General features: G+C 40.4%; 2 protein-coding genes across 4 annotated transcripts; one reads left to right on the top strand and one right to left on the bottom strand.

The window, feature by feature from the left end:
• The first annotated feature begins 65 nt into the window (after positions 1 to 65).
• On the top strand, positions 66 to 15,828 carry DRAM2 (DNA damage regulated autophagy modulator 2). 3 transcript variants are annotated; one of them, XM_081194783.1, is made up of 8 exons: positions 66 to 184; positions 5,760 to 5,917; positions 8,121 to 8,188; positions 9,032 to 9,171; positions 10,011 to 10,188; positions 11,586 to 11,668; positions 13,296 to 13,388; positions 15,129 to 15,828. In XM_081194783.1, exons 2-8 carry the CDS (start codon positions 5,787 to 5,789, stop codon positions 15,234 to 15,236), a joined length of 801 nt encoding a protein of 266 aa, XP_081050909.1. In that variant the 5' UTR covers positions 66 to 184; positions 5,760 to 5,786; the 3' UTR covers positions 15,237 to 15,828. The 3 variants fall into 3 exon arrangements, with proteins under 3 accessions (XP_081050909.1, XP_081050911.1, XP_081050910.1); XM_081194785.1 differs by lacking the exon at positions 66 to 184 and adding an exon at positions 196 to 220; XM_081194784.1 differs by lacking the exon at positions 66 to 184 and adding an exon at positions 296 to 585.
• Positions 15,829 to 17,586: 1,758 nt separating this feature from the next.
• Positions 17,587 to 27,065, bottom strand: LRIF1 (ligand dependent nuclear receptor interacting factor 1). Its single transcript, XM_081194815.1, has 4 exons — positions 26,895 to 27,065; positions 21,293 to 22,790; positions 19,806 to 20,045; positions 17,587 to 18,162 (listed from the first exon to the last, which is right to left on the bottom strand). The coding sequence occupies exons 1-4, from the start codon at positions 26,981 to 26,983 to the stop codon at positions 17,698 to 17,700; spliced, it is 2,292 nt and encodes a 763-aa protein (XP_081050941.1). The 5' UTR covers positions 26,984 to 27,065; the 3' UTR covers positions 17,587 to 17,697.
• Positions 27,066 to 27,345: the final 280 nt, after the last annotated feature.

Below are 27,345 nucleotides of genomic sequence, written 5' to 3' on the forward strand. Positions count from 1 at the left end.
GGGACGCGCCTGGAAGGGAAGGCGGGGTTGGCTGAGGGAGGAGGGAGCGTGGCGCGCGCCCGCCCCTGACCCGTTTCCTCCTCTCGCGTCCGCCCTTTCGCTGCTCCCCCCCCCCGCGCGCCGCCCACGAGCTCCCTCAGAGAGGAGGCGGCCGGAGCAGCGAGATGAGGGAGAGAGCGAGACGGTAAATTAACACCTCCCTGGAGGGTCGAATATCAAAGTGTGTACTTTGGCGTGAGGGGGACAGGGTCACCTCGGGTGCCGCGGGCGGGGAAAGGGAGCGCGCCTGCCTCCCGCCTTCCTCCTCCTCAGGAGGGTCGCATGAAAACGACTCTTCCGTGCCAAGGGCACATTCTCCCCGCCCCGAGAGAGAGGGAGGGAGGGGCTGTGGCTTTAACAGCCGTATGGCAGGCAGACGTTCAACGGATTTAGTTTCCCCATTAAACACAGCCCCATACGCAGAATACCCGCCCCCCCCCCGGTTGAACTTCTGGTAGCTGTTAAAGGCACACGAGTCGGGAAAGTGGAGGGAGAGGTAGCAACTGCAGTTGTCCCCTTTCTCAGCCTAAAGAGAGCTGGTTGCTGGTAAGAGTGTTTATTTTTCAGGGTTTTTTTTCTTTTGCCCGAGAATGGTAACTTTCTAATTATCATTATGACTATGCCTTTGTTTGCCCCAATGAAGGCTTTTTTTGTGTCTCCTAAATTAGTTGGGCTCTGCTTTGCACTCTTAGAGGGTAGGGCATTAGCTCTGTGCTATGTTCTGCAGTCGTGTCCAGCTTGAAGCTGTCTTTATTGACTAGAAAGCCACAAATCTTTTTTTTCTTGTAGCATTTTTTCTTGTTTTGAACCAATGAAATAGCTGAGGAGGAAGAATAAACTAATAGCAACATCAGTTTAAATTAATATCTGGGAGCCATGGAACTTTCAGAAACCGAATTTCCTACTATAGATATACAGCTTAAATACTGCAGCTTTTAATGTTGAAAAGGAGTTTAATTTTTATCCATTGTAACTTAAAGATGCAGGTGAGATTCCATAGTCTGAAATACTCAAAGAGAAGAGAGTCCAAAATGGATGGATGTTTCTTAAAAGTGAAATATTGAAGATGCAAATGCAGACAATTCCAACAAGAAAGAAAAATGGGCAATAACTAAAGAAACTTTCTCTCACAGTGGCCAACCATATGCGTGTGGGAAACCCAAAAGCAAGACTTGAACATAAGAGAACATAAGAGCACTCTCCCCTCCTGTAGTTTGCAGCAACTGGTACTCAGAAGGATACTGTTCTGACCATGGAAGCAGAGCATAGGCATTGTGGTTGGTAGCCACTGATAGCTTTATTCCCCGTTAATTTGTCCAATCCTTTTTTAAAAGCCATCCAAGTTGGCGGCCGTCACTGCCTCTTGTGGGAGTGAGTTCCATAGTTTAACTATTTGCCACATGAATAAGTACAGTGCCTCTTTTCTTTTGCCCTGAATCTTCCAAGTTTCAGCTTCACTGGATGTCCACAAATTCCAGTGTTATGAGAGAGGAAGTAAACTTTTCTCTCTCCACCATGCCACCTCTTACTTGCCTTTCTCTAAATGAAAATGTCCCAAATGTTGCAACCCTTTCTCATGAATGGCATGTGACCTACTGCCAGAGTTCATCAGTATTTTTTATTTGCAACTAGTTTCAGAAACTCCTATTTTTCCTTTTTCATAGAGTCGGACCTCCACATTCATCAGAATCTATCTCCCGTATCTTGAAATCTGCATTAACACCTGCAGTTCCACACTATGTTGTGTGTGTCATACTTATTTCAGGGAAAATAAAATATTTATTTTATCAAATTTATGCCCAAAGTGGAGCCCCAGAAGCCTTACAATATAGAAACTTTATAAACAGTTTAAAATTATAAAATCCTGTCGCTATTCCCAATAACTCAACTTTCCTATACCCTAAACTTTCCTATACCCAACAGAATTGGGCATTTTATCATAGACATTGAGAATCTGATCCTGGTTGGCCCTCTGTGCATAGTTGATTTAAGCTACATCCTACCTAAAACTGTATTCCTTATGAGTTGTATTGCTAAGCTGTGGGGTGCATGGGGAAGTAGCTTAGTAGTACCCACTACAGCCAAAGAGTTGTGCTATGGTCCCTGATTACTTTCTATTTAGACTTTGTGAGCTAAAAACAGCATGCACAGTACTCCTGTGGCTTCAGCATATCAAGTGTAATGATCAAGTACTCCAGCTAGAATAAACCTTTCACCACACAATGGTAGAATTTGTAGTTGCATTTGACAGTTCCAACTGATGATAAGTGTTTTTGGTAGGTGGTATGACCAGTATTTTTGTGAATTGACATCCTGCTGTTCATAGAATTAATAGGCTCTTGAGTCCAAGTGTTGGCAGCAGAAAGGGGCGAGAGCTTATTTGCCAAACTAGAATGCCATACCTAAGGATTGGCAGAAATGACTGGCAGAATCCGAGACCAGGGAGAAGAAATGGTGGAAGAAGATTGGAAGAAATTTAAAGACTATCTACAGAAATACTGTAAAATTAATGAATGTTAAAATGATGTTGGACTGAAAATAAGTGGTTTTGGTATTAAGGCTAATAAGAATATGTAAATATAGATAGTTATTTGGATGAAAATATATAGTTATAATAGGTTAAGATTATAGAGTAAAGACAAATGAAAGAGGGTAAGGATTTGCTGAAAGGACTTTGTAAACAGGAATACAAAAGGGGAGGTGTGAGGAGGTCAAGCAAATAAGCAAATGAACTTAAAGATATTGAAAAATGGATTATTTCTTTTTAAGATATTTTTCTTTCTTTTTTCTCTTTTTTATTTTTTTAACTACCATTTTTTTAGGTTTCTTTTTTGGTAACTTTCTTATTAGCTCTTGTTCTTTTTTGTATGTGTAATAGTTGGTTTTAAAAAAAAACCTTATGTTTTGTATGTTTCGTGTAAAATCTTAATAAATATTTTATTTTTTTTTAAAAAAGGATATGTGGGGATTTTCCATTGTGGGAAAGTGAGGATTTGTGTTCTGTTCCCAATAGATCCAATTGTCAGTGAGCTCTCAGGATTCCTAGTATTTTCAAAATATATAATATTCAAAGCTAGGTGGTTGGAGTTCACATGATGGTTAAAAGAGAAACTGCCATATTTAGGACCTGGCTACATTTTGCATGCAAGCGTATGGAAACCTGGGGGAAGGAAAAGTGGCTTTGAATGAAGGGTGATTGGTGTGGAGTGAATAAGTGGTAGATAAAGAGAGGTTTTAACAGCCCCTTTCCCCTTACCTCGCCATTTCTCTGCTTCAAATCTTTCTCCTGCATCTAGTTTTTCCCTTTGGAAAGCAGCTCTGGATATTATGTGTTTGCAACATATATTTCCGTCCTTAGATAGGTGCATCAGATCAAAGTCAAAAAGCAGGTTTCACCATTGTAACCTGGGGTCAGTGGCCCTGACAAAGTAGAGTGCTGATATGAAAAGCAAATAGGGGAATAGGATAAGACCTAAGCCAAATTCTAATTGTTTCTGTTACTACTTTATAATTTATACAACTTCTAACACTTTAAAGTGATGCACAGTTGCTAACAAACTGCCCAAATGTTTACAGTAGACATGATAGTAAAGGAAAAGGAGTGAAAAGGGAAGGGGAAAACAAATTAAAGTACTTATTTTTAAAAGTTATGTAACTGGTGACCCGCTGGAATAGCCACTGAGAAGATTTCCATGTTCACTATTAGAGTAATTCTGTGGCTGTGTTAAACTCTTTAATTCTGTAATCTATAGAATTTATTCAGATTAGAATGTAGTCCGCTTCGACCTCTTACGGAGAAGTGTAAAGATCCATGCAAGGCATTAAAACTCTGCCCCCCCCCCCGGAAATACTCCCCCACCGACCTGATACTCATCATGTATCGCTCACATACTTTGTGTCCTATTTTTACAACCACAAGGGAAGGAGACACTTTTTATAATGAAAGGTGAGGTTCTCAGCAAACTGAATTCTGCCCACAATGCCATGTACCACATTTTCATGTACTTGTATGAATTTGGAAATTGAACATATCTACCTACAATCTATGGTTTGAAATCCAGGAAAGCACAACCATGTTACAGGTCTTCTGAATGTTCTCTGTCTCTGGTGCTGAATGTGATAACTGTTTTTCTGTGGGACATGTGCTGCTGCGGGATATGAGGAATCCAATAATATATGCTTTTCTCATCTAAAAGAATTACTTAGCCTTTGTGCAGAAGTCTACCTGAGAATAGTCAGAGGCCCATATAGAGCCCCCCACACTGTTAATGCTTAAGAAATGTTAAATAGTCCCAATTGTTCCCTGCCATCAATTAGCAGTGTCCAGTGCTATTCAACCATCATTTACTCCAAAAAATACAAAGCAGTGGAAAGGCTTCAAACAGGAATGAATCGGATTCCCTGTTTAAATTCTTATCTTGGATAAATAAAAACAGCATGCTGGTAATATTAAAATTAATATTCTTACAAAATATTTTTTAGACCGGGGTAGGCAACCTAAGGTCTGTGGGCCAGATGTGGATGGTGTGGGAATCAGCGTGTTTTTACATGAGTAGAATGTATCCTTTTATTTAAAATGCACCTCTGGATTATTTGTGGGGCCTGCCTGGTGTTTTTACATGAGTAGAATGTGTGTTTTTATTTAAAATGCATCTCTGGGTTATTTTGGGGGCATAGGAATTCGTTCATTATTTTTTTCAAAATATAGTCCAGCCCACCACATGGTCTGAGGGACGGTGGACCGGCCCATGGCTGAAAAAGGTTGCTGACCCCTGTTTTAGAGCTTGGAACAGATTCAGAAGAATATTAAGGATAAAACTAGATGGTTCCAGCATATTACCAAATAATGGAGTGTAGAAAGGAAGAGCTGCATTCTTTTCAAGCCCACTGATGCTCCCCTACACTGTGTTGTCCATTTTTAAGCAGAAATCTGAGCAGCATTAGCTGGATAAACCAATATCTAAGGCTGGGATTGCTGTTGTTACTGTGTAAACATGAAGTTATGCTCACAGTTAGATAAAAAAGGACCCCACTTTTACAATGCCTATATTTTTTCTCCAACTTTAGGTGGAGATTGACCCAGGTTATTCCAAGTAGTATCAGCCTGTTCCTCTCTTAGAAACAATAATTGCTCTTTTCTAATGTGTTTATTTCCACTCTTTAGTCATGGCACTTGATTTTTTTTAATCCTCTTAACAGTTATGCAGGTTTTCATATGTTCCCATTGTGTATTAGAAGATTATTTTTCACTGTATGTGGAATTTGCTATCATGCCATCCATCTCTTTTATGCTTTTACGATATTGCACATAATTGGTAAAACAGTGATCATTTTTATATCTCTGCCAAGAGATGAAACAGCCAAGAAAACTAGGAAGATTTGACACTGTTTATTAGATTCTTTCTTTCCCATGCCCCCATCTCCTTTTTCTAAAAAGAAATTAGTCTTGCACATATTCAAAATACATTTCTGCTTTCTAGTTTCCATTCAGCTTCTGTATTGCAATAACTTTCTGTTTCCTGGATTGTGTTGGTATTGCAGTGCAGGCATGGAAAGTGAAACAAGCTAATCTCTCGGGACAAAAGTCTTGAGTCAGTAAAATTCTTTGCCTGGGTGTGTTTCTAAACACAAAGAAGACTGCATACGAAAAGAATTGTTTGCTTTCAAGGGCAAGGAAGGGGAAGAGAAAACATAGTTAATGGTATCTCCTCATTCTTCAGTGTTTGGACTTGGAAGATGATTTTGAGATGTGGTGGTTTCAGCAAGGTCTGAGCATCTTGCCTTCTGCCCTCGTTATTTGGACATCTGCTTCCTTTGTGTTTTCATACATTACTGCAGTCGTCTTACATCATGTTGACCCTTTGGTGCCCTACATCAGGTCAGTAAGACTTTTACTATTGATTTGTTACATACAGCGGTACCTCTGGTTATGAACGCTTCAGGTTACAAACTCTTCAGGTTACGAGCTCCACTAACCCGGAAGTAGCTGCTCCTGGTTGCAAACTTTGCTCCAGGATGTGAACAGAAATCGCACACCAGAAGCATGCGCACGGCAGGAGGCCCCATTAGCAAAAGCGCCCCTCAGAAGAACAGTTTCAGCGTAAGAACGGACCTCCAGAATGAATTAAATTCGTAACCAGAGGTACCACTGTATAACAAAATATCACTGCATAGGAAAGCACACACACCCTCTGGGGGGTATGGAACTCCTAATTTTAAAAAAGTTATATGCATACCAATTTAAAGTTCTTTCATTTCTATCTAACAATGCTGAAAAACGTGTTCCTCTCCCCTCGGCTTTGCTGGAAGGTGAAGGTCGTATACTTCCCAATTCCTTACAGAGGAGTATGGCAAAATCAATAAATGGTTATAGGTTATAACTTGCCTGCAGCCATGTTTTAACTATAGGAGACTGCAAGAATCTGTAGCTGTAATAAACTGCATACACATTTTGACTAAGATACAGATTCCTGTTTGGCTATTCCCAGGCAATGTGGGTGTAGCTGCTGTGATCACGGGAAACCAAGAGGCAGGGAGAAACCTGCATCCGAGTTATCCATTTTCTCCATTAACATGCCAGCTACAGGTCCTAGAGCAGGTCAGTTAGATTTTTCCTATGATGCATATATCGCTTGTAACCAAACATCCATAAGAGCTTCTTACAGTTTTAATTAAATATATAGTTTTAAACGCCATTGGATAAGTATACATATTTACAAGAAAACGTGAGTGGGGGTGGGGGAGTGTTGCAGAGTCACTGCCTCTCAACCTATACTACCTCACAGTGTGGTTGTGAGGATAAAATGAGGAAGTGGGAGCACCATGCACTCCACCATTAGTTCCATGGAGGAAATGTGGGATATCACTATAATGTAAATAAATATAAATAAATTTGTACTATAGAAAAAATAATCTAATGTGTTCAGTTGAAGAAAAATCATATTGCTGATATGAACACTCTTCCCTTTCATATGTTTTCAGGGTCCTTGATTCATTATTCATAATGCCTTATATCTGGGGTGGCAGATAAACCTTAGAATCATAGAATTGCAGAGTTGAATGGGATCCAGAGGATCATTTAGTCCAACCTCCTGCAATGCAGGAATATGCAGCTTTCCCATACAGGAATCGAACCTGCAACCTTGGTGTTCTCAGCACCATGCTCTCACCAACTGAGCTATCCATTTCTAGGCCTTGTCATGCCTGATGTCAGGGAACCTTTTTTCAGTTCTGGGGCTGCATCCCCTTTTGGGCAACCTTTCAAGGACCACATGCTAGTGTTAGGCAAAACTAGAGGCTAGTTTCTGCACATACTCACACACCCCTCTGTATCTCCATGCAGAAAAGCAAGAGGCGTTATCAGAATACATGGCCACATCCTAGCCTGGCAAAAATTGTTGGGGTGTGAAGCAAGGCCAGTGAAGTGTTGTGGCCTAGGGCCACATTTGGCCTGCCAGCCTGAGGTTTCCTGCTCCTGCCTTGTGTAATTCACTGGGCAGTGTTAAAAATCAGAGATCCAGCATGCTGTAAGCAAGAGAAAGGATTACTAGCAAATATTTTCAGCAGATAATTTGTAACAGGGTGGAGGTACAGGTCTGTTTCTGGGTGAATACATAGCATATAGGCAGCCTGATAAGACTGCACTTTGCCTTTTAGAACTTTGCCATTATTCATGTATTGAAATTCTTAAATGACTTGGAGTCAGAAAATTTGTCAGACGTTGGTAAACTTTAGCCATGCATAGCTGGCTGTATTAAATAAATAAATAAAAAGGCTCTATATTTGGCAAACAACCTTGTATGTCTTTAAAAAACTTGTTCCTTTCATAAATATAATTGTGCTAGATTTTCCAGCATTAAAAACTTACTCTATGCATTTTGAAATAATACAAAAACCAAATGAATCATGCCTCAAGTACTACATGGGCATGGATTTGTTTTTGGTTGCTTCCCTTTTGATAGTTGTATTTTTTCTCCATCTTCTGCTTATTCTTGATACTTACAAATTGGTATTTAAAAATTTAAATGTCTCCCATTTGGTGAGTTTTAGAGTCACTGTATCTTACATTGCTTTTCTTTCAGTGACACAGGAACAACACCCCCTGAAAGATGTTTGTTTGGGATAATGTTAAACATTGCCGCTCTTTTGGGTAAGTATGGGGGGGAAGAATCCTAGGCTTCTGAAAGATGCTTAGACTTAGGCTTTGTGAGACTCCAGAGGGAAGGAATTCTGTCTCTGTAGCATAGCTATTGAGATGCCCTTGTCGTGTGGAAAAGGTGCACTGATGGAAGCGAGACAAGGACACCACAACAACTGTTCTTAAAGATTTCCATGGCAAATACAGGTGGCAATATGATTATTGACTATTCATTATTCCATAAATAATCCTGCTAAATCTGCCTGTCTCATAGTAGGCAAGTAATTGTATATGACACAGAATCTTGTGACAGCTTAAAAACTTACAAATGTGTTAAGGTGTAAGACAAAGGGTTTTGAGATACTACATAGTTAATAGCCATACCAATGCCAGGATGTTTGTTATAAACAACTGTTTGGGAATTCTCTCTCTTAATATATGATTAACACTGTTTTGTGCTTCCTGTATTTCATTTCCTTCTGATCATACTGTTTACAATTTTGCTCCTGCAAAACCATGTGAATATATCCCTATAACTCAGGAGAATACTTCATGCATCTAACAAAGTGAACAAATCCATGAAAGCTTCTACCCTAATCAATTTTTTAAGTCTTTTAAAGATGCCATGATAATCTTTGTTCTTTTTGCTGCAACATACTAACATGGCTACTCTAAAAGTATACGTCATATAAGTAAAATTCATCTGCCTTCAGGGCTGCATTCACAGACTTTCTTCCCTCCTATTGTATTTTGAGTACCTGACAGCTAGTTTTAGGTGGCCACCAATTATACTTGGCTTCTTCCAATGGCAGTCTTTTATTCCATAGTCTTACTGTGCTGTATTTGGATTCACAGGCATGGCAACCATGTATGTCCGATACAAACAAGTTGATGCTTTGAATCCTGACAACCCCAAGATCTTCAAGTTAAATAAAGTTGGCTTTGTGTTAGGAACAGTTAGTTGCTTTGGGCTTTGCGTCATTGCAAACTTCCAGGTTTGAACTTCATCTTTAATTGTTTTGGAATATAAGATATGATAGGCTTTTTTTTTCTCCAGAGAAGTTACCTATTGATTGTCTTCCAGCATAAATTTGGGTAGTGAATGCACATGAAACACAATTTTTCATCTGATAATAGGTTTGTGTTTACAATTTGGCTTTGGTTGTCAGGCCACAATTGTACGATTGCCATGACCTTGCTATACATTTACGTAGTAGCAATTAGTGCTGTTTAGTTTTATTGGTGTGAATTTCAATATTTACACATGATTTGTTAAGCAACTTGCCTTTTTTGCTGTAAGCTTCTTGGGAGATATTCAGGTGACAAGTGACTAATAAGTCTAAGAAATGAAATGAAATGAAATGAAATGCTCAGGCACAAAGCTTATTGGATGGCCATGGGCTGGTTGCAGTCTCTCAGCCTAACCTTCTAAGAGTTGTTGAGGTTAAAGTGCTATCAGAGTTCTAGACACACATAATGCAGCAACCTTCAAACTAGACATATCTGTGGTCAGTAGTTGGGTGAGAGACTATCTGGAAACCACATGTGTGCTACTTTGAGCTTCCTGGAGAAAAGCTAGCATGTAAACTATTATTTTCCACTAAAGAGTAGGGTAAAAATGTTTTAAGTGTAAAAAATACAAAACATGAATTAAGTCTGGGAGACAGATGTAAAAAATAGATATATGATTTTGCTATCAAACCACATTTTTTTGAAAATGTGAACTCTCCTTGGGAGCCACCCCTCTAAAGTCTCAGTTTATTGACTGAATTGTTCAGCTTTCAAATATTACTTGGTCAAACCAGCTTTGAAACCTGTGGTTTTTTTCCTCCAGAAAAGCACTTTATTTTCTATGCATGTAACCGGAGCCTGTCTCACGTTTGGAATAGGAGCCATTTACATTCTGGTTCAAACAGTTCTTTCCTACAATATGCAACCAGGGATTCATGGGAAGGGCATTTTTTGGATCAGACTGACAGTTCTGCTGTGGTGTACATCCAGCATAGTGAGTAGTATCCTTTGTGGTGAAATGTCATTAAAACAGTGAACATGTATAATTTATATTCAAATAGTAGAATGTGAGCACAAGACTGCAGTTCCACTCATCCATGTTCTATTTGGAAGTCTCTGTGACTTCAGTGGGTGTTAGTATAAGAACATAAGATCAGACCAAAGGTATATCTAGTCCAGTATTTTACTTCCGGCTGACTTTTTTTCCTAACCCAAAGGTTTTAAACGTTCTAGCCTTTCCTTCTATGGAAGGTTCTCAAGCCTTCAGATAGTTTTGGTTCTTTTTCTGCATCTTTCCCAGTTCTGTGATGCTTATTTAAGTATACGTAGGATTTTAAACGCAGCTGCATCATATATTTGTATAACGGCATTACGATGATGCTACTGGTGCCAATTACAGGCTCCCTCCCAGGAAAAATAAAGCATAGGGATTTTCATAGGGATTTCAGCACAGAAAGAAATGGTTAACCTCCCTTCCTGCACATCACAGTCACAATCTGCAGCTGCTATTCAAAAACATGCTGAATGTATTCATACTTCTCTGCATAGGGACTAGGCTGCAAATCTATTTTTTAAATAAATGACTAAGATAAAGTTGAATGGTTTCTCAAATGCTGAAAGTGCAAAGCAGATGTTAGGGGTATTTGAAAGGAAATCCATTTGTGAGTCTCTAAATCTCAACTATATTGGTATACATTTCACAAGAGGTAAGAAAAATATTCTGTTTGGCATTGATAGGGAGAGCAATCAAACCTGTTGGAAGCCAGTGTTAATTGCACTGGGGTAAATTATGCTGCTGTTAATTCACTCCTATTCCAAACTCCATTCAGGAGTAGGACTGAGTGAGCCCAAGCCTGAAGAGGGAAAACAAGTCTTTAAATAGTGTTTGTCTTCCACCACCCTTTTTGCAAGTAAAATTACCATTGAGCAGCAAAGTCATGTGACTGAGCTGAATTTGGAAAAGAGGCAAGTCTTCTGCCTCTCCACAGAACACAACTTTTTCAGGACTCATTCCAGTGCTGGCTGGAAGAGTATTCTCCAGCTGAGCCAAGATGAGGGTCTTCAGCCGGCTGAGCTAAGGCTCAGCCCAGAGATACACCTGTTCCAAACTCCACTCATCCTGGCAGATCTTGGATTTGGACTGCTCCCTAAATCTCAGCTGAGGCATTTAGTCAGTTTATGGTTATCACATTTTTAAAGGACATGGACAAACTGAAGAGACCAGCAAAACTGAAGATCCATACCAGGAAAAATAATATCTCTTCTATTTCTTGATATGAGTCAGCCAATAAACCAGAGAGCTCCTAGATCAGAGAAAAAGCAAATAAGGGCAAGCAAGGATGAATGTAAAGTGAGGGTGTTCCATATGCCTCATGGGTGTTCCTTAACATGCTAAAAGTGTTTATTTCTTCAGTCATTTTGTACAGTGGCCTGTGTGGAACAGGTTTAGTACAGAAGCTGCATTGGGACCCCCAGGAGAATGTAAGTTTCATATTCTTATGAGAAAAATTGAAGACATAATGGAAATTGGTCCTCTGCATTGGAGCATATATATAGGGGGGGGGGAGAGCTATGCACCCACCCACCCACCCACCCTAAAAAACAAACAGCTAAGTAGTCACAGTAAAAAATTACCAGGGCATACAAAAGTAAGGCAGTGGTGATGTAGGGAGCTCAAAACCCACTATTGGCTTGACTATTTGAACCAGAAGGTACCTGGAAAGTTAAAAACCAGATTGCATGACAGTTGCCCTGCCTGAGCTTCTGCTAGCTTCTTTGAATAGTCCTCCCTCCCCACAGATAAAGTAGCACATAAATTAACAAACATAACCCTAAAAATAGTATGAGACAAGTGTTTCTCACATTTTCTATAAATATTGCGGCCCATTTCATGCCAGTTCAGTCTAGAGAAATGTGTAAGAGCTCAGTTGGATCGGCCAGATGTCTGTGGGATGCCCACAAACAGGGTATAAAGGTAATAGCCCACAGTTATTCTTCAGCAAATGACATTGACCATCTTCAGTTATAGTGCTAAACCATGGTTTAAGCGCAGAGATGAAGATCTCCAGCTCACGAGCCAGACTTTACCCACCAGGGGGGTCAAAGTTGGGCTATGAGGCCATTTCCCCCAACTGCTTAGTGGGGGGTTAAACCCTGCTCTGTTTGGTACGATTCCATGTAAATCCCTTGTTAAAACAGTGTTTCCTCCTATTATGCAACGTGAGTAAGTGTAGCCTCCTCCTAGGCTTGCAAGTTTCCCTTCCTTCCTTTCACATGGAAGTGAGGCTTTTGCTTTCCTTAACTCTGGCCTGTTTTTGTCTGAACTGTGAATTGTGGTTCAACACACTATGGTTAGCTTTAACACAATATATCTTTATTTGAAGGAGGCTTATTTTGAAATTAACTGTAATTAGTATTAACAGTATTACTTAGCTTTTTGGATGAAATGACAAAGAAAAAGCTAGTGTCTAGTGCTATATGAATGAGGAACCTAGGCTCATTCACATAGCACTAGAAGATGGTGTAGCATTCCTCCTTAACATGGGTATTCACTGGCCTATTGCCTCTGAACCTGGAAACAACCAAACAAAAATGTATGGAGCGCAAATCAGAACTCATTCACTGCCATTCTGTATACTGTCCAAATAGGTGGCTATGGGAAAATCAGCCCTCAACACACTTTCCATACACGTATTATCCATGACACTATTTTAGAAGGAACAAGAGCAACCTGCAACAAAATGCTGCAGTGTATCCCCAGTTGTAAAAGGGTGGTTTGCATTCAGGGTTTCATCCCCCCATCCTAATTTCCTCTAAATACAGTATTCAACTCATCCCCATCTGTTCCATTTTTCTTTTCCAACTATTACTGTAAACGCTATGCCTACTGAGCATGCCTAGTCATCCATGAGCTGTTTTTATAGGGTTTGGCCCCTTGTGTTCATCTTTTCAAAAACAATTCATACTTTTTTGCAATCTGTGGGGTTCCCCTGAGCATGCCGAAACTTCCCTCTTGTTTTGACTACTTGTTGACAGTCACTTAATTGCTATTAGTGATCTTTCACCACTAAGATGTATTCTCATAGAAATCTGTTTTTGTCTTCTACAGGGTTACACTTTTCACATCACGAGCACAGTCTCTGAGTGGTCTTTGGCTTTCTCTTTTCTCAGCTTTTTCCTTACTTATATTCGTGACTTCCAGGTAAACCAATGCGGGTTTTTAGTTGAATAGCTTCTAAGCGATAATAGATATTCTTAACCATCCTGAAGTTTGGGGGGATGGCTTCTCACAACAAGGAAGGCACTTCATGGGATAATATGAAATGTGTATTTCCATGGCAAATCATGTAAGGTAAATATCACCCCATGCTAAAAACTTGTGGTTTTTGATCTGTAAACTTCCTCTTTGACGTACATGACTGGCCACTATTAAAACAGTATATGCACTAGATGGAGCACAGAAATTAAAATGGCTGTTTTTCTGAGCTACAAGAGAAAAAAGAACACTTCATACAAGCATATTTTACTTTCAGAGGCTGGCCTTGCAATATTACCTTTTTCAGAAATCGGTTTTTAAGCATGAACAACATTTTGTCTGCATTGTCTCCCTTGTTTATGAAAACAAACACAACTCTGTATACAATGAAAGTATAATATGCACTGAATGTCCCAATGCAATTGGTATTATGACTCAAAATAAAATCCACACAAGGCATGTATGCAGTCATAAAGAATTGACAAGAATATATGCAGTCTTGCAATTTGCCATTCAGTATAACCGAGATCAAGAGTTCAACTAGGTAGTAAATCTTCTAGATAAGACTGGGTACATGAAGGACTCTGGCAACAAGGCTCCCATGTATGGTCTTCGTTTTGTTATGTCTTCTTCAGGTTGGTTCAGATACATTGATAAACGTCAAGTTTATGTTCATAATGAGGCCAGCTCCTGACTTGCATGGGCACTTAGCTCCTAGTATAATCCTTGCTTATGAGCCAATACCAAATTACAAAGAAATGAGCGAAACCTTTCTTTATAAATGTCTCATGGATCACTTCCAACCCGGAAGTCCTGGATTTAGTGATGGAAAACCATTAAAAAATTCATTTCTGCTATGCACTGCAGAATGTTATTCTTTTGATGAATTTATACCCTACCTTCCCCTTAAAGTGTGATTCCCCACCACCACCCTTTTTTGAGGATTAGGACACCTTTAGTGCCTTGCCATAGCTGTTCATGTCTATTTAAGCTAGGTAGGAAGTCCAGATGACATTGGACTCCCCACTTCCATCCTCCCCAGCAAACATGGCCACAGGTCAGATATTATGGGAGTTCAGCAACATCTGGAGGACCACAGGTATCCCACCCCTGGTTTAAGTGTTTCAACTAAATCTCTCCAGGTACACCTGTAGCTTAGGTGGGGAACCTCAGCCCTGCGGGTTAGATACAGCTCTCAAGGCTTCTCTATCCAGTCCTTGTCACAGCCCTACTCAATACCCTCCTTGAGTTCTTTTGCCTTGCTAGAATGTGTCAATAATAATAATAATAATAATAATTAAACTGTGATAATTCCTCTGGTTTATGTGGATTGAGAGATGGGGGGCTTGTATAGCTGGAATGTAGCCTACTGTAAATAGGTACGAGTTATATCCATTTGTTACCTGCTTTTACCTCTAGCCCACCTATTACTGGCATGCAGCTGCTGGAATGTTCCCCATGAGGAAATGCAGCCATTGAGCTGAAAAAAAAATCCCACCACATATCTCTGGAATTAAAAAAACAACAGCCAATAGTAATCCAAACCAGTGAGACCCATCAATTCCACCATCACCATCCAGTGAAGGAAGATCTAGTGAAGAACTGTTTGATGTGGCAGTTGTTGCTCTGTGAAAATGGATTGACAGACCTTAATTCATTATTTTCCACCATTCTTCCCTTCTTCAGAAAATCTCCTTGCGTACAGAAGCACTGCTGCATGGGCACAATCTTTATTGTACACATCAGCAGCTACTAGCAGATGACCAAGGAATGCCAACCACAGAGAATATATGAGAAGATAACAATGGAGAATGAGTATGAATTGGATCTAAAGGTGGAATCCGTCCATCAGAGAATGGCTTTTTCTGTCAGAAGGGAAACTTTGGATCAAACACTAGCTTTTAATATCTGATGAACCTATGTTGGTTTTCTGTCTAAAAAGCCAATGTTGCCTGAGGGCACTTCTGCTCACACAATGGGACTTTCCTATCCTCTCCCCAAATCTGTCCTGGAGGGCCACCTAAGTAAAGTGAAGTGGCATTGCTCTTGAGCACAGACACCGTTGGATTTCACTGAGTTATGCCATCAGTCTTAATATGCAACTAACAAGATAGATGCCTACTTGTCTCATTGTCATCAACCACATCTACAACTCTATAAATGTGTTTTAAGATTTAGCACATTCTGTGCAAGCAGTAAAAATGTGTCATTTTATATGCAAATATTGATGAAGGATTGTTAATGAAATCTGTCACTTATGTGAAAATATTTTTAATTAACCCATAAAGCAAAGCAATTCCGAATATGAAGTAATACTGCCAGTAGCAGCCTGCAACATTTCTTCTAGATTTTTATAAACTGAATAATAAAATACAGATTAAAGTTTGCTGACTGAAGTCCATGATTCTGCATACTCACGAAAGGAGATGGGATTGAAAAATTTCCATGTATAGGTTAAATTAGGGGTCAACCACCTTTCTGGGCCAGTGGGCACACCTGGAATTTTGAGAGTTCTGTGGGTGCCAGCCACAACATAGTTGCCACGTTAGGGGGGAGACACAGAAAGGTAGTCATTGCACAGCTCCTCCCATAATTGTATTTGCATACTAGACCTTGTAGAATTTCTGAATTAAACAGCGACCTTCTCTTTGCTAAGCAACATGTGGAAATTTCCTTCCAAAACTGATGGTATCACTTCCCCTGCAGCTTAACAAAATTCGGATGGTGTTTAGAAACTATGTAAGAGAGCCAGCTTGCTTTTTCCTGCTCCAGAACATGAACCAATAGGTTCAAGTTACAAGAAAGAAGATACCAACATCAAGAAGAACTTTCCCACAGTGGAACAGATTCCCTTGGAAGGTGGTAGATCCTTTCTCCTTGGAGGTTTTTAAGCAGAGGTTGGATGGCCATCTGTCATGGATGCTTTAGTTGAGATTCCTGCATTGTAGGGGTTTGGACTAGATGACCCTTCCAACTGTACAATTCTATGAAAGAACGACAAGTTGGGATATGCCTGTTCTAAACTTGAGTGGATTTTAAAAATCAGAACCCTTTGTCTTTTCGAAGAACAAACATTTTCTATATCCCACACATATTCTGAGATCATACTGGTATCAACAAGAAAGACAAGTTAAAATTTTGTTATCATAAACAGTAAGGTTATGGTACCACCAGTGTCAATGGAACCCAGGTGATGGGGCTGTCTTCTCTTACATAGTAAGAGGGAACTCAACAGTAGGCAACTGAATAAAACAAAAGATTGTTATGAGATGAACTCGTTTCTATATATTTTAGGACAACCAAAACCATTTAAACCACTTGTATTCATATACAATTCAAGGTAGCTGGTTATTAATGGATTACCAAGAATAATTAGCTAAGGGAACATATTCTATATGGCATTGTGGCCAATGGTTTAAATGCAACCAAATTTTGAGAGTGCCAAAACAAACAAACAAACAAGAACACTACTGGAACATTTTGTGACAGGAACCTACACATGCAGTGCCTTGATGAATACATTTTTACTGTCAAATATGTTCCAACATGATATAAAACATATCAAATTAGACCAGTAAGTATTCTATTCAAACTAAACCAGAAGATACATACACTTCAATGAGGGCAAGAGCTTTACAGATAAGGGAGAGAGGTACCTCAGAAAAGAGCATGGCTGGCTGTCGGGCATCCTGAATATGAACATTACAGCACACCACTTTGTTGCAGATCTCACCTGCTCTAATTAAAAACTGAACTGGGTGAAGTTAAAGAGTTGATTTTTTCAAGCTGGCTTAAGGAAATTCAATCAAACTTTTATCACTAAAGAAACTTGACGAATTCAATACTCTTACCCCATTCATTGACATGTGATTCCAAGTACCCAATTCAAATAAGTTAATACTAGCAATTTTTCTAGAAATTTCATTTTTCTGAAACAAACTTAAGCTGTTCCTTTTAACGCAAAACTGAAAAAAAAGATTTACATTTCATTCTATGAAACAACCTCAGTAAACAACAAGAATATAAACTGCATTTACTGAAATAATGAGAGAATATATTGAACTAACAAGTACCACATTCTGCAAACAATACTCTGCTACATAAGTTCCTAGGCTTGAAAATGTTTATACTTGCACTCAATATGTAAACATAAAAAACTAGATTTTTTATTTGCTTTATATGCAAGAAACAAGAAATAATGTTAAGTTGCAAAGGGGTTGCAGCAAAATTTGGGGCTAAGTAAGGACTAGGCTTGTCACGTCTGCTGCATTTTTTTACGAATTTCCTCTAGTGCTGCCTCTCGTTCCCTCAGCATGAGTTTAAGCTTTGCTATTTTTTCATCTCTTATTGTTTCCTCCAGATCTGGAGGGTTAAATGAAAAATCTTCTCTGAAAGTACCCTTGCTTAAAGGAGTTTCATGTTCACTGTAGTGTAAAGCTGAGGTTGAAATTTTGTTCTCTTCATTACTTTGAACACAAAGATTTGAGTGTGGGTCCGCCCTTTGAGAGAACTGCAGAATGCTTGTAGGATTTCCTTGCTCTGATACAAGTTGTGTGCAAGAGCTACTCGGGTTATCCACTACTGAGTCAGAGTTGCCACATTTCAAATTTGGCTTTGGTATAGATTGTATTTCTGTTTTCTGCTTCTTTGTATTTTCTTGTATTGGTAGCATTTTTGCCTTCCTCTTTATATTCAACTCTTCCTCCTGTTCCTCAGTTATCTGTAAGGGGGGGGAGGAGAAGAATATTAGGTAATACTATATTATTGTGACATTATAATTATTCAAAAAAATAAAATATATAGTCCACAAACTATTTTATAACTTGAACTATTCTAATTGCTTAACTACCACCAACATATTCCATGCCTTGGGATTGTATAAACCACTATAGGCAATGATAGTTTTCAGTATCAGTGGAAAAGGAGTGGGTTAGATTTGTATGAAAATATCCACCTAGTATCGTGGAATATGCCCTACTCACAAATCATGTGGGGTTTTTTTAGTAATAGTAAAATTCATTAATGTTATCCCCCCCTTACTGCCACTCACTTCCAAAGCTCAGGAGGGACTGCAGCTCAGAAGTAGAGCATGCAGAAAGTCCCAACCAATACCTGGACAATACTGGGCTAGATTTTCCTAAAATTCTGACCTACATTCCTAAAATCTACTGAACATGTACCAATTTTTGTTAATTTTATTTATTAACAAATTCATAAACCACTTCATAGCATAAAGCCAACCAAGTAGTGTGCAATATAAAAACCAGAATAAAACATGAGTTCTAAAAACAAATCACTCCAGAAAATAATACTACAATCTCTACAAATTCTAAAACATTAAAGCCATTTCTTCTAAAATATTTCCAAAAATTTAAAAACAATAAAGCTATTTATTCAGATACACTATTGTTCAACCAGTGACTTCAGAGAAAGGCTTCTTAAAAATGATTTAAGTAGGCGACCAAACATCGTGACACTAGGCTGTCTAATTTCAGCTAACTGAAATTTCAGAGGGTTGAAACCAAAACACGAAAAATACAGTTTCTAGTAAATGTAATGACCATTTTAGGCATGTCCTGCTGATGTGTGATCGCCGACATGCGGGTCCTTATGTACCTGGTGGGGTATGGAGCGCTTATATGTGCTCCGCTGATGCATGTGGGGGCTGTGAACAGAACACCCTGCACAAAATTGTCACCGCCTGTAAAAAAAGCACATTTCTGGGGGAAGGTGGTCCGTTAGATACCCTGGCCCCAAATTGTTTAAGGCTTTAAATGCTAACAACAAAACCAACGAACCGCGCTTATTAGCATATTGGCAGCCTGTGCAGCTCCCTCAACCGATATTTTCTATGGTGTTGATGGAGTGCCACAATCAACAACCTAGTTGCTGCATTTTGCACCAGCTGTCGCTTTTAAATATATGTCAAAATATTTCCCAAGTTAACATAATCATAGAAATTACTTTTGAGTGCTAGGGCCCCATGAAGATTTTTCACAATACCTTTTCTCATTTTCTCTACCTTTCTTGGACTTGTTTTCCCTTGCCCAATTTACTCCACCCATCCTCTCGGGATTCTCTTTTTCTTTTTGTACACAGCACACTCATTCTCCCCTCTCCATTTATTTTTCTCTGCTTTACTACGTGTCCACATGGCTCATTCTATACCTATTAGTTTATTCCAAACCAAGCAGAAGTTGGTCTGCTTGCTCAGGAGTTAGAATATTTTGAAAACACTGCAACATAACAATAGCTCAGCCAATCATTGCAAGAAGCTTCAATGACTGAGTAATAATACCAATGAATATGAAAATAATTCAAACAACAAAATGGTATGGTGAGACACATAAACATTTCGGATACCTCTTCCTCAGGTCCAGGTTTAATAGGTACTTCCGGTGGCAACTTGCAAGAGTCACTCATCTGTACATTGTTGGAACACACAGTCGCTTCTGATTTTCTGAGAATAACTGATAAAGGAATTCTCTGCAGATATACTCTCTCTTCTCTATGCAGGCCAAATTTTTTTCTCAACTCAAGACAGAGTTTTCTCTGTTTCCTTTGTTTGATCTGAGCAGCCACTCCTGCAAGTATCCTCTCCATCTGAAATAATAAACATTCATTATATAAGCTTGCCAGAACACCACTATGATTAAGGGTATTGTACACAAAGCTTTAATTTTGGGGGGCTCCAGGACTCTCAATCCAGCACCCAAGTCACACTCCTCTTCAAGCCAGACCCCTTACTAGCCCTGTTCCATAGCCTTCATGAGTGGTTTTGTCTGGAAGGAACATGTAATTGAGCAATGATAATGCCTACTGCTCACCTGGATGGAGAAATGTTTGCATGTAGAAACCTCTGGCTTTTATGTGGTGAAACTCTAACTACTGTAACAACTGTTACTGAACCCATTTTGCTTCTGAATTGGATAGCCTTGGACACTTGCTATTTGTGAATGCTGGTTTGTAGCTTAAGGAAAACTAACTTCTTTTTAACTTCCTTCTCCAGTGCATCTATCTGTACTTTTTGGAAACAAATGAAGACATTTTTGTTTTGACAGGGTTTTCCAGCTAGATGGAAAGGTCTCTTCTTTAGGTGTTCATTGTGTGTTGTTTTTAAATCTGTATTATTTTGTATGCTTTTAAAAATTATGTTAGCTCTTTTTAAGGATATGACTGTAAATCGCTTTGGGGCGTATTTGTGAATTGCCTTCCACATATATATATATATAAATAATAAATAGCTATGGGGTTGTATTGAATGTAACAGAATGCGCTCCCCCTCTTAAATATATTTTAGTGGTTTCCACAACCTTCCAGAACAGATCTGGGGACAGTGCAGGGTACACGTACTGGGAGGAGAGGGGTGGAAGTCCTGTTACACTATCGTAATCCTTGTGTTTGCACAATTATTTAGTTCAATACTGCCCCAAGTAAACAAACAGGACCCCTTCCAAACTGCCAGAACATTGCCCCTTTGGATTAAATATCAAAATTGCCCAGGGCAAGCAGCACACCTAGCCCCAACAGCTTGGAAGCTTGCATGGTAGCTTTATTTCAGTGCCTCTGTATCTTAGTACTATAGACATCAACAAAGTATTTTTTGTTGGAGAAACACAGAACCTTACAACAGCTGATGGCTCAGATTTTATTTCTTTTCAGTGAAAGACTTGAGACAGCAGGCAATGAAAACCAGTTTCATTTTTTTTTTTTTACTCTCACTTGTCAGATAGCCTATTAAAATCCTCCCTATCAAAATAATTATGTAACAGTACTCATTTAAGGCAACTGACACTTCAAATCAAAGACAATTGTACCATTGGTACAATTTACTCTAGCGAGAAAGTTACCTTTCGATCTTGGTCTTCAGAAGTACCATGCCTTGTAGATGGCTTTAAAGCAGCAGCAGGCACTTTTGGAGGAATAATTTTCTGTAAGCAATGCTTTATCCTTTCTTTTGTGACTGATATTTTAGCAACATTTCCTCCAGCTAGGACGTTTTCCGGTGTGGACACTGCCTCAGGTTGGCTGGTGCTGCTTACTTGCAGATTCCCATGTGGTGGTGTGAAAGATGGAGACATAACTTTAAAATCCTTTAGTTCAGACTGTGGGAAAAGTCTCATATTCTCACTGGATTTTGGATCCTTTGCATAAGGGGCAATTCCTTTGTTCTTCGACAATACTAAATTGACAACTTGGTTGGTTATTGTACTATCTGCAGCTGAATTAATGAACTGTAATGAATTTTTTCTGAAATGTGTTTCAGCACCGAATGATACTTGGCTGCCACATTTGCTTGCTGATGTCACAGTGGACTCTTTCTTAGTCAGTAAATACACCTTCCCATTGAACATCACCAGAGCATTATCATTAATCGAGGGCATTTTTGCTTGGCTTTCATTCAGGTTGTTCGAACAAGTAGGCAGAATACTGGCAGGGTTGTTTATTCCATCTTCAGGATTAACCAATGTTTTTAAGATATTTGATGCCACGCTGTTTGACGACTTTACAGGAACAAGGCAGGATGCTGATTGTGGGTTTTCTTCAACAACCCACTTCATAGGAGATGACTGGTTTCCCAAGCTATCAGACGTTACCAGGGCAGAACTACTGGCTGCTGTTTGTGCCATTGTCAGCACCAAAGATTTTGATACTTCCCCGACAGGCTGTGGACATAAATTTGGCAATGGTTTTGAATGTGTTTTCACTGTATTTACTGGCGACACATATATAACAGTTGATGCATTTGTAACTTCACATGTTCTAAAGGCATTTGAGGCTGCTGTGGCCAGTATCTTCTGTTGAATTGTTGGAGGCAAAAAAGAAGCTGGGACAGATTTTACTTCTGCGTGTGCTGGTATTTGGAGGTGATGTCCAGAGGGCACTACAGGACTCTTCACAGTAACTGGGAGTTTTTTATTCACAGGTACATATTCTGCACTGCTCTTGTGTGGGGAAACTAGAGTAGCATCCTTTTCCCAGGAATTATCACCTGAATGATAACTGCTGTGAATGGTAGAAGTTGATGGCGTAGTTGGGTTCTCTTTTGCAAGAGGAGCTACTTCCATATTTTCCATTTCTTCCAATGGCTTTGGTAAAATTAATTTTCCAGGAGTAGCTGTATTAAGTTCAGGAGCTTTAACAAATGAAGACGGAGTTATATTTGTAAACAGGTCCTTAAGATGACTATGACCAGACATGGAGTCTTCCCCTTTAGCATCAGATATGACTGGTGGCTGAACCAACGACACAATGTTTCCTATACGTTTAGAAAGTGGAAGCAATTCCAGAAGGTTTTTTCCATCCAGCCCAGTAGTGTGAACTACTTTGTATATATGACCTGTAACACTTGAAGGGGAAAACGTCACGTAAATAACTATCACTCATACACTATTATTATTTCGCATTAAACTCTATGTACTGTGAATGGTACATCTACACTGAACATATCAGAGGCTTATCTGAAAAGCCAACTGAAAAGCATCTTGGCTAATTTGGAAGGCAAAACCAGTGTAATTTGTGTTATTTGTTAGCTTATAGTCATAACAACATGGCATGCTTCATCACTGATCACTAGGAGAACCACTTTCTCTCTAATTAGCTGTTGAAGGTCATCAGATTTTTTTCCAATGGAAGCCTTTATACAGCTACATGCCAGGTAAAAAAATTAAAAGGTGCTCCTTACTAGAGATGGGATAATTTCTGCCTTCAGTGCCCTTGCTGAAGGCACATAAATTTCTGTCGAGAAAAAGACACCAAGCCTAACAGATTCACTCATTCAATCTACAATACTGAAGCAACAGGGGAAAGCACACTGTAATAAAAGGTGCAGAAAGGAAGGGCTCCCCTTTCCAAAGAAAGATGCTCACCTGCCTCATTCAGTTTGCCATTTATTTTTGAGGCAGAAAAGAAAAATGGGAAGGTACCAATTGCAGGAAAAAGAAGGAAGACCGCCTCCAAGTGTTCAAGATCTATTTATGGATCCAATATATTCTCAGGGACACTCTTGAACAGTCAATTGCAACAGTGTGTAGATAACAGGTTCAAACTAGTTGTTCAAAAGTGCTCCTAAGGAACAACTCGAAACACACTGGGAGGTCATTATTTTAAAAAATGTTCTTGTGCACTTGAGAAGCCCCTGTTATCTTCAAGGCACTACTAGAGCAAGAGAATGGAATGAAAGGAGCTGGAGAAGGGGCAGAGGCTGCAGAGAAAACTGGGGTGGTGGGGTGTCCTTTTTCCATCCTTGGGACTCTGGGAAACTCACCAAACCTTCTGCACCTGAAGCTGTGGGTGCAGAGTGCGGCTGACTGCTTAATGGGGCACAACTGTGGGTAGCCGAGGAAATGCCATCTCCCTTGGTGCCTCTCCATAAAAGCAAGCCCTCTCTATGGTACAATAAAGCAGCTGGAGGAGAAAGGGGCAGAACTGTGGAGAAAGAAGTGTGAGTAGAGGGGTGGCTAATGTTTATTTATTTATTTAATACAATCTATACACCACTTGATTAAAAACAACCTCAAAGCAGATAACACAAATCAAGAACAAATTACAATGCTATTTTAAAACGCAAGTTAACAAACTAAAACAAATTAAAATTACTTCAGCTTTCTAAGCATCTGAGTAAGTGTGTCAAAACAGGAATGTTTTTAGCAGGCACTGGAAATAGCATAGTGAAGGCACATGCTTGATCTCAATAGGCAGGGAGTTCAAAAATGTAGGCGCTGCCACACCAAAGAATCTTTACAAATGTGAAACGGGTATTATTTGTCACCTGTAGTAGTACCAATTCCACCGATCAAAGTGGTCAAGTAAATACATGTAGGGCAAGGCAATCTCATAGGCAAACTGGTCTCAAGTTGTTAAGAACTTTATATACTAACAGTAACACCTTGAACTTTACCCAATAGCAAATGGGCAAACAGTGCAGATCTGCACCTTCCCCCCAAAACAGGAATTAGCAATTGGCTGATAGCTGTTCCAATCTAAAGGAAGTTCAGGGTTTGAAATTAGCAGGGCGCCAGGCACATTTTGCACCTAAAGGTTCTCCATTTGCGAGCACCTCAAAAAGTCTGGGTGCCATTTTTTGCACCTGGCTGACACTCAAGGATTACTGAAATGTTTATGCTTTGAAGCCTCAAAGTAAATGTTAAGAATAGATAATAAGTTAAGGAGTTTAACAATAAAGAGTATAGAGTGTTTTGAAAACGGAAGTATGGTCCCAATATTTTTATTGTAACCACTAAATTAAACATGTGTTCACATTTTCTGCTAAAAATGTGTCACTTATGTGACTTGCGTATTAATTCATGCTTCTCAAAGTAATAAATAAAAAGTGTTGCCAACCCACCCACCCACCCACCCCGTGATGACTAGACATTCTGTTTTGGCGCCTATAACCCAGGTCCCAGAAGCCATTTGGCTCCTAGCTTTTCTATCCCAGTTTCTAACACTAAAAGGAAGGGCCCAGAGCTGGTTTTGTTAGGAGTGGTCACATGAGTGACTCACACCACTGCCTCTTTCAAAGCAGAAAGAACCATCCCCTCACATAGCAAAGCATTAACCTCACTCTGAACCCAACTAGTCATCCCCCTCTGGTAGATTTGATAAACCAGGAGGGACAGGAGTTGAGGTGGCACATGGTCAGAGGCACTGCCACCAGCACCTTGTCCACATCAACTGATTGCATAAGGTAACACTGATCCCACAAAACAACCTCAATAGCAACACTGGGTACTAAAACCAGAGCTGCAGCAAGTGAAGAGTCAATATCACACCAAAGTTTACCGACTTTGACCTCAAAGGGTTCCAGAGGTCCCTTCACCATACAGGGAGTTAGTCACCTCTAGACTGTGTGAGCTAGGCAGCTAGTAGAGGACACAATACGAGCTGCAAAATGAGCCACTGTGTCAACCATTTCATCTCATCATTCCATAGTGAAACCAGGGCTTCAATAGGATCACCAGCTTTTTCCACTGGAAAATCTCCCAGAGCACTCCAGAACACATCCAGTTCCATCAGTCTCCAAGGGTGGGATATTCAAATGGGCTCACCACCCTTACAGAGGGCAGGGAACTGCCATTGTCAGTCCAAACTTAACCATATAATGGTCTGACCATGACAGCGGAGTGTATTGCATCTTCAGTCCATCCCTCATATCACTTGGATAAAGATCACATCAAAGGTGTGCCCTTCCTGGTGTGCTGGACCGATAACCATCTAAGAGAGACTCATGGTTGTAATAGAGGCCATGAACTATTGAGCTTGCCTGACAGCATCCTCCATGTGGATACTGAAGTCACCATGAATTATCATTTTAGGGTCTTCCAACAATATCCCAGAGACTACCCTTAGCCAGCCTATCAGAGATACTGCTGGGCAACAGGGCAGTCAGTAGACTAACAGCATACCCAATCTGTCTATCCCAACACCAAACATCTCCTTGGCCATCCCTGGTCAAGGAGATGGTGTCCTCATAGACAAGGGTTAACTCCCCCACCTTGTCCCCCTACTTGGTCTGCTTGGAGCAGTAATGAAAACCCAGATGGGCAGAGCTGGGTAAGGTCCAGTCCACACAACTCACTCACCCAAGTCTTGGTAATGCAAGCCAGATGAGCCCGCTCATCCCCAATCAAATCGTTTTATTATGGTTTTATTATGGACTGAACTGGCATCCAGCAACAGCACCTCCTGACCAGAAGACTCAGTGGATATGCTACCAGTTATATGTCAACTGTATTTTTGTAATTAAATATAGTTTGTTTGTTTTTTAAAAAAATGTTATTTCAGTCTTCTTGTGTATACTGCTTAGAGATACGTTCTATCTATTAAGCGGTATAGAAACAGTGTAACAAAACAAGAAATCAGAGCAAGGTAATGAAACCAGTTTCAGAGGCTAGTCTCCTGTTTTATGGCACCACTGAAGTCCAGATAAATTTTTTATCCATTATTATTTTGCTTAACCACTACCAGCAGAGCTGGGGCAGGGCACAATTTTGGTTGACAGCCTGTGATGCCTTGTTACTGCCTCACACGCATTCATTCATTCTCTCTCTCTCTCTCTCTCTGGTGGCGAAGGACAAGAACCTTCCCCGTAACTCTTACCTGGGGGAAACCACCCACAAAGGCTGGTCGCGCTTTCACCGAGGCAAGCGGAAGAGCGGCGGGTTTCCTGCTTCAGCTGTTTTAAGCGCAAGAAGCCGCCAGGGGGCATCCAAGAGCGCGCAGTGCAGGAACCCAACGCTACGCGGCGCTGTGGTAGTTACAGCGCGAGGGCCAGACAACGTCGTCGCGCAAACAAAGGCTTTGTTTTCCCCCCTCAGTTTCACGTCTCCGCCGCGGGCATCCCCTCCCCCGCCGAAAGGCTCCGGAACCCGATACTTCCCAGCGCTCTAACCCGCCGCCCGCCCCCCAAAATAAGGCAGACCTGAGGGAGCTGCGAAGCCCGCTACTCACCAGGGCGAGGCGGCGGAAGCTCCGGACCCCTCGTGCCCCTCGCCCTTCCTGTCCTGGCTCTGAGCTGCCCCCTGAGGCAGTCGGGACATAGCGACGAGGAAAACCCAATGCCTCAGTCGCTTCCCCGCTGTTAACTTCCCCCTACCCCCGCCGCTAGTGTATTAGTCTGAGCCCAACCTTGTGACGTACTTCCGGCTTGGGGAGCTTCCGTCGAAGCTACTGGATCCGTCTCCGGTGCGCTTATTGCTAGGCACCACTAGCAGGTGCTTTCTTCCCTATCAACTTCCGCCACGTTCCTTCTTGCTTTTTTTCCACGCGCCACCGGAAGTAGGCGTTTTTTGCTCGAGCGTGTCAGTTTACAGTTTCCGGGAAGTCGCCAGAATGACTTCCGGGTCGCAGCTAGCACTTCCTGTTGGGAGGATATTAGTTTAAAACTGGAACTGTTGGCTCT

The sequence above is a fragment of the Podarcis bocagei genome (assembly GCF_964188305.1).
Source record: "Podarcis bocagei genome assembly, chromosome: 5".
Taxonomy (NCBI): domain Eukaryota; kingdom Metazoa; phylum Chordata; class Lepidosauria; order Squamata; family Lacertidae; genus Podarcis; species Podarcis bocagei.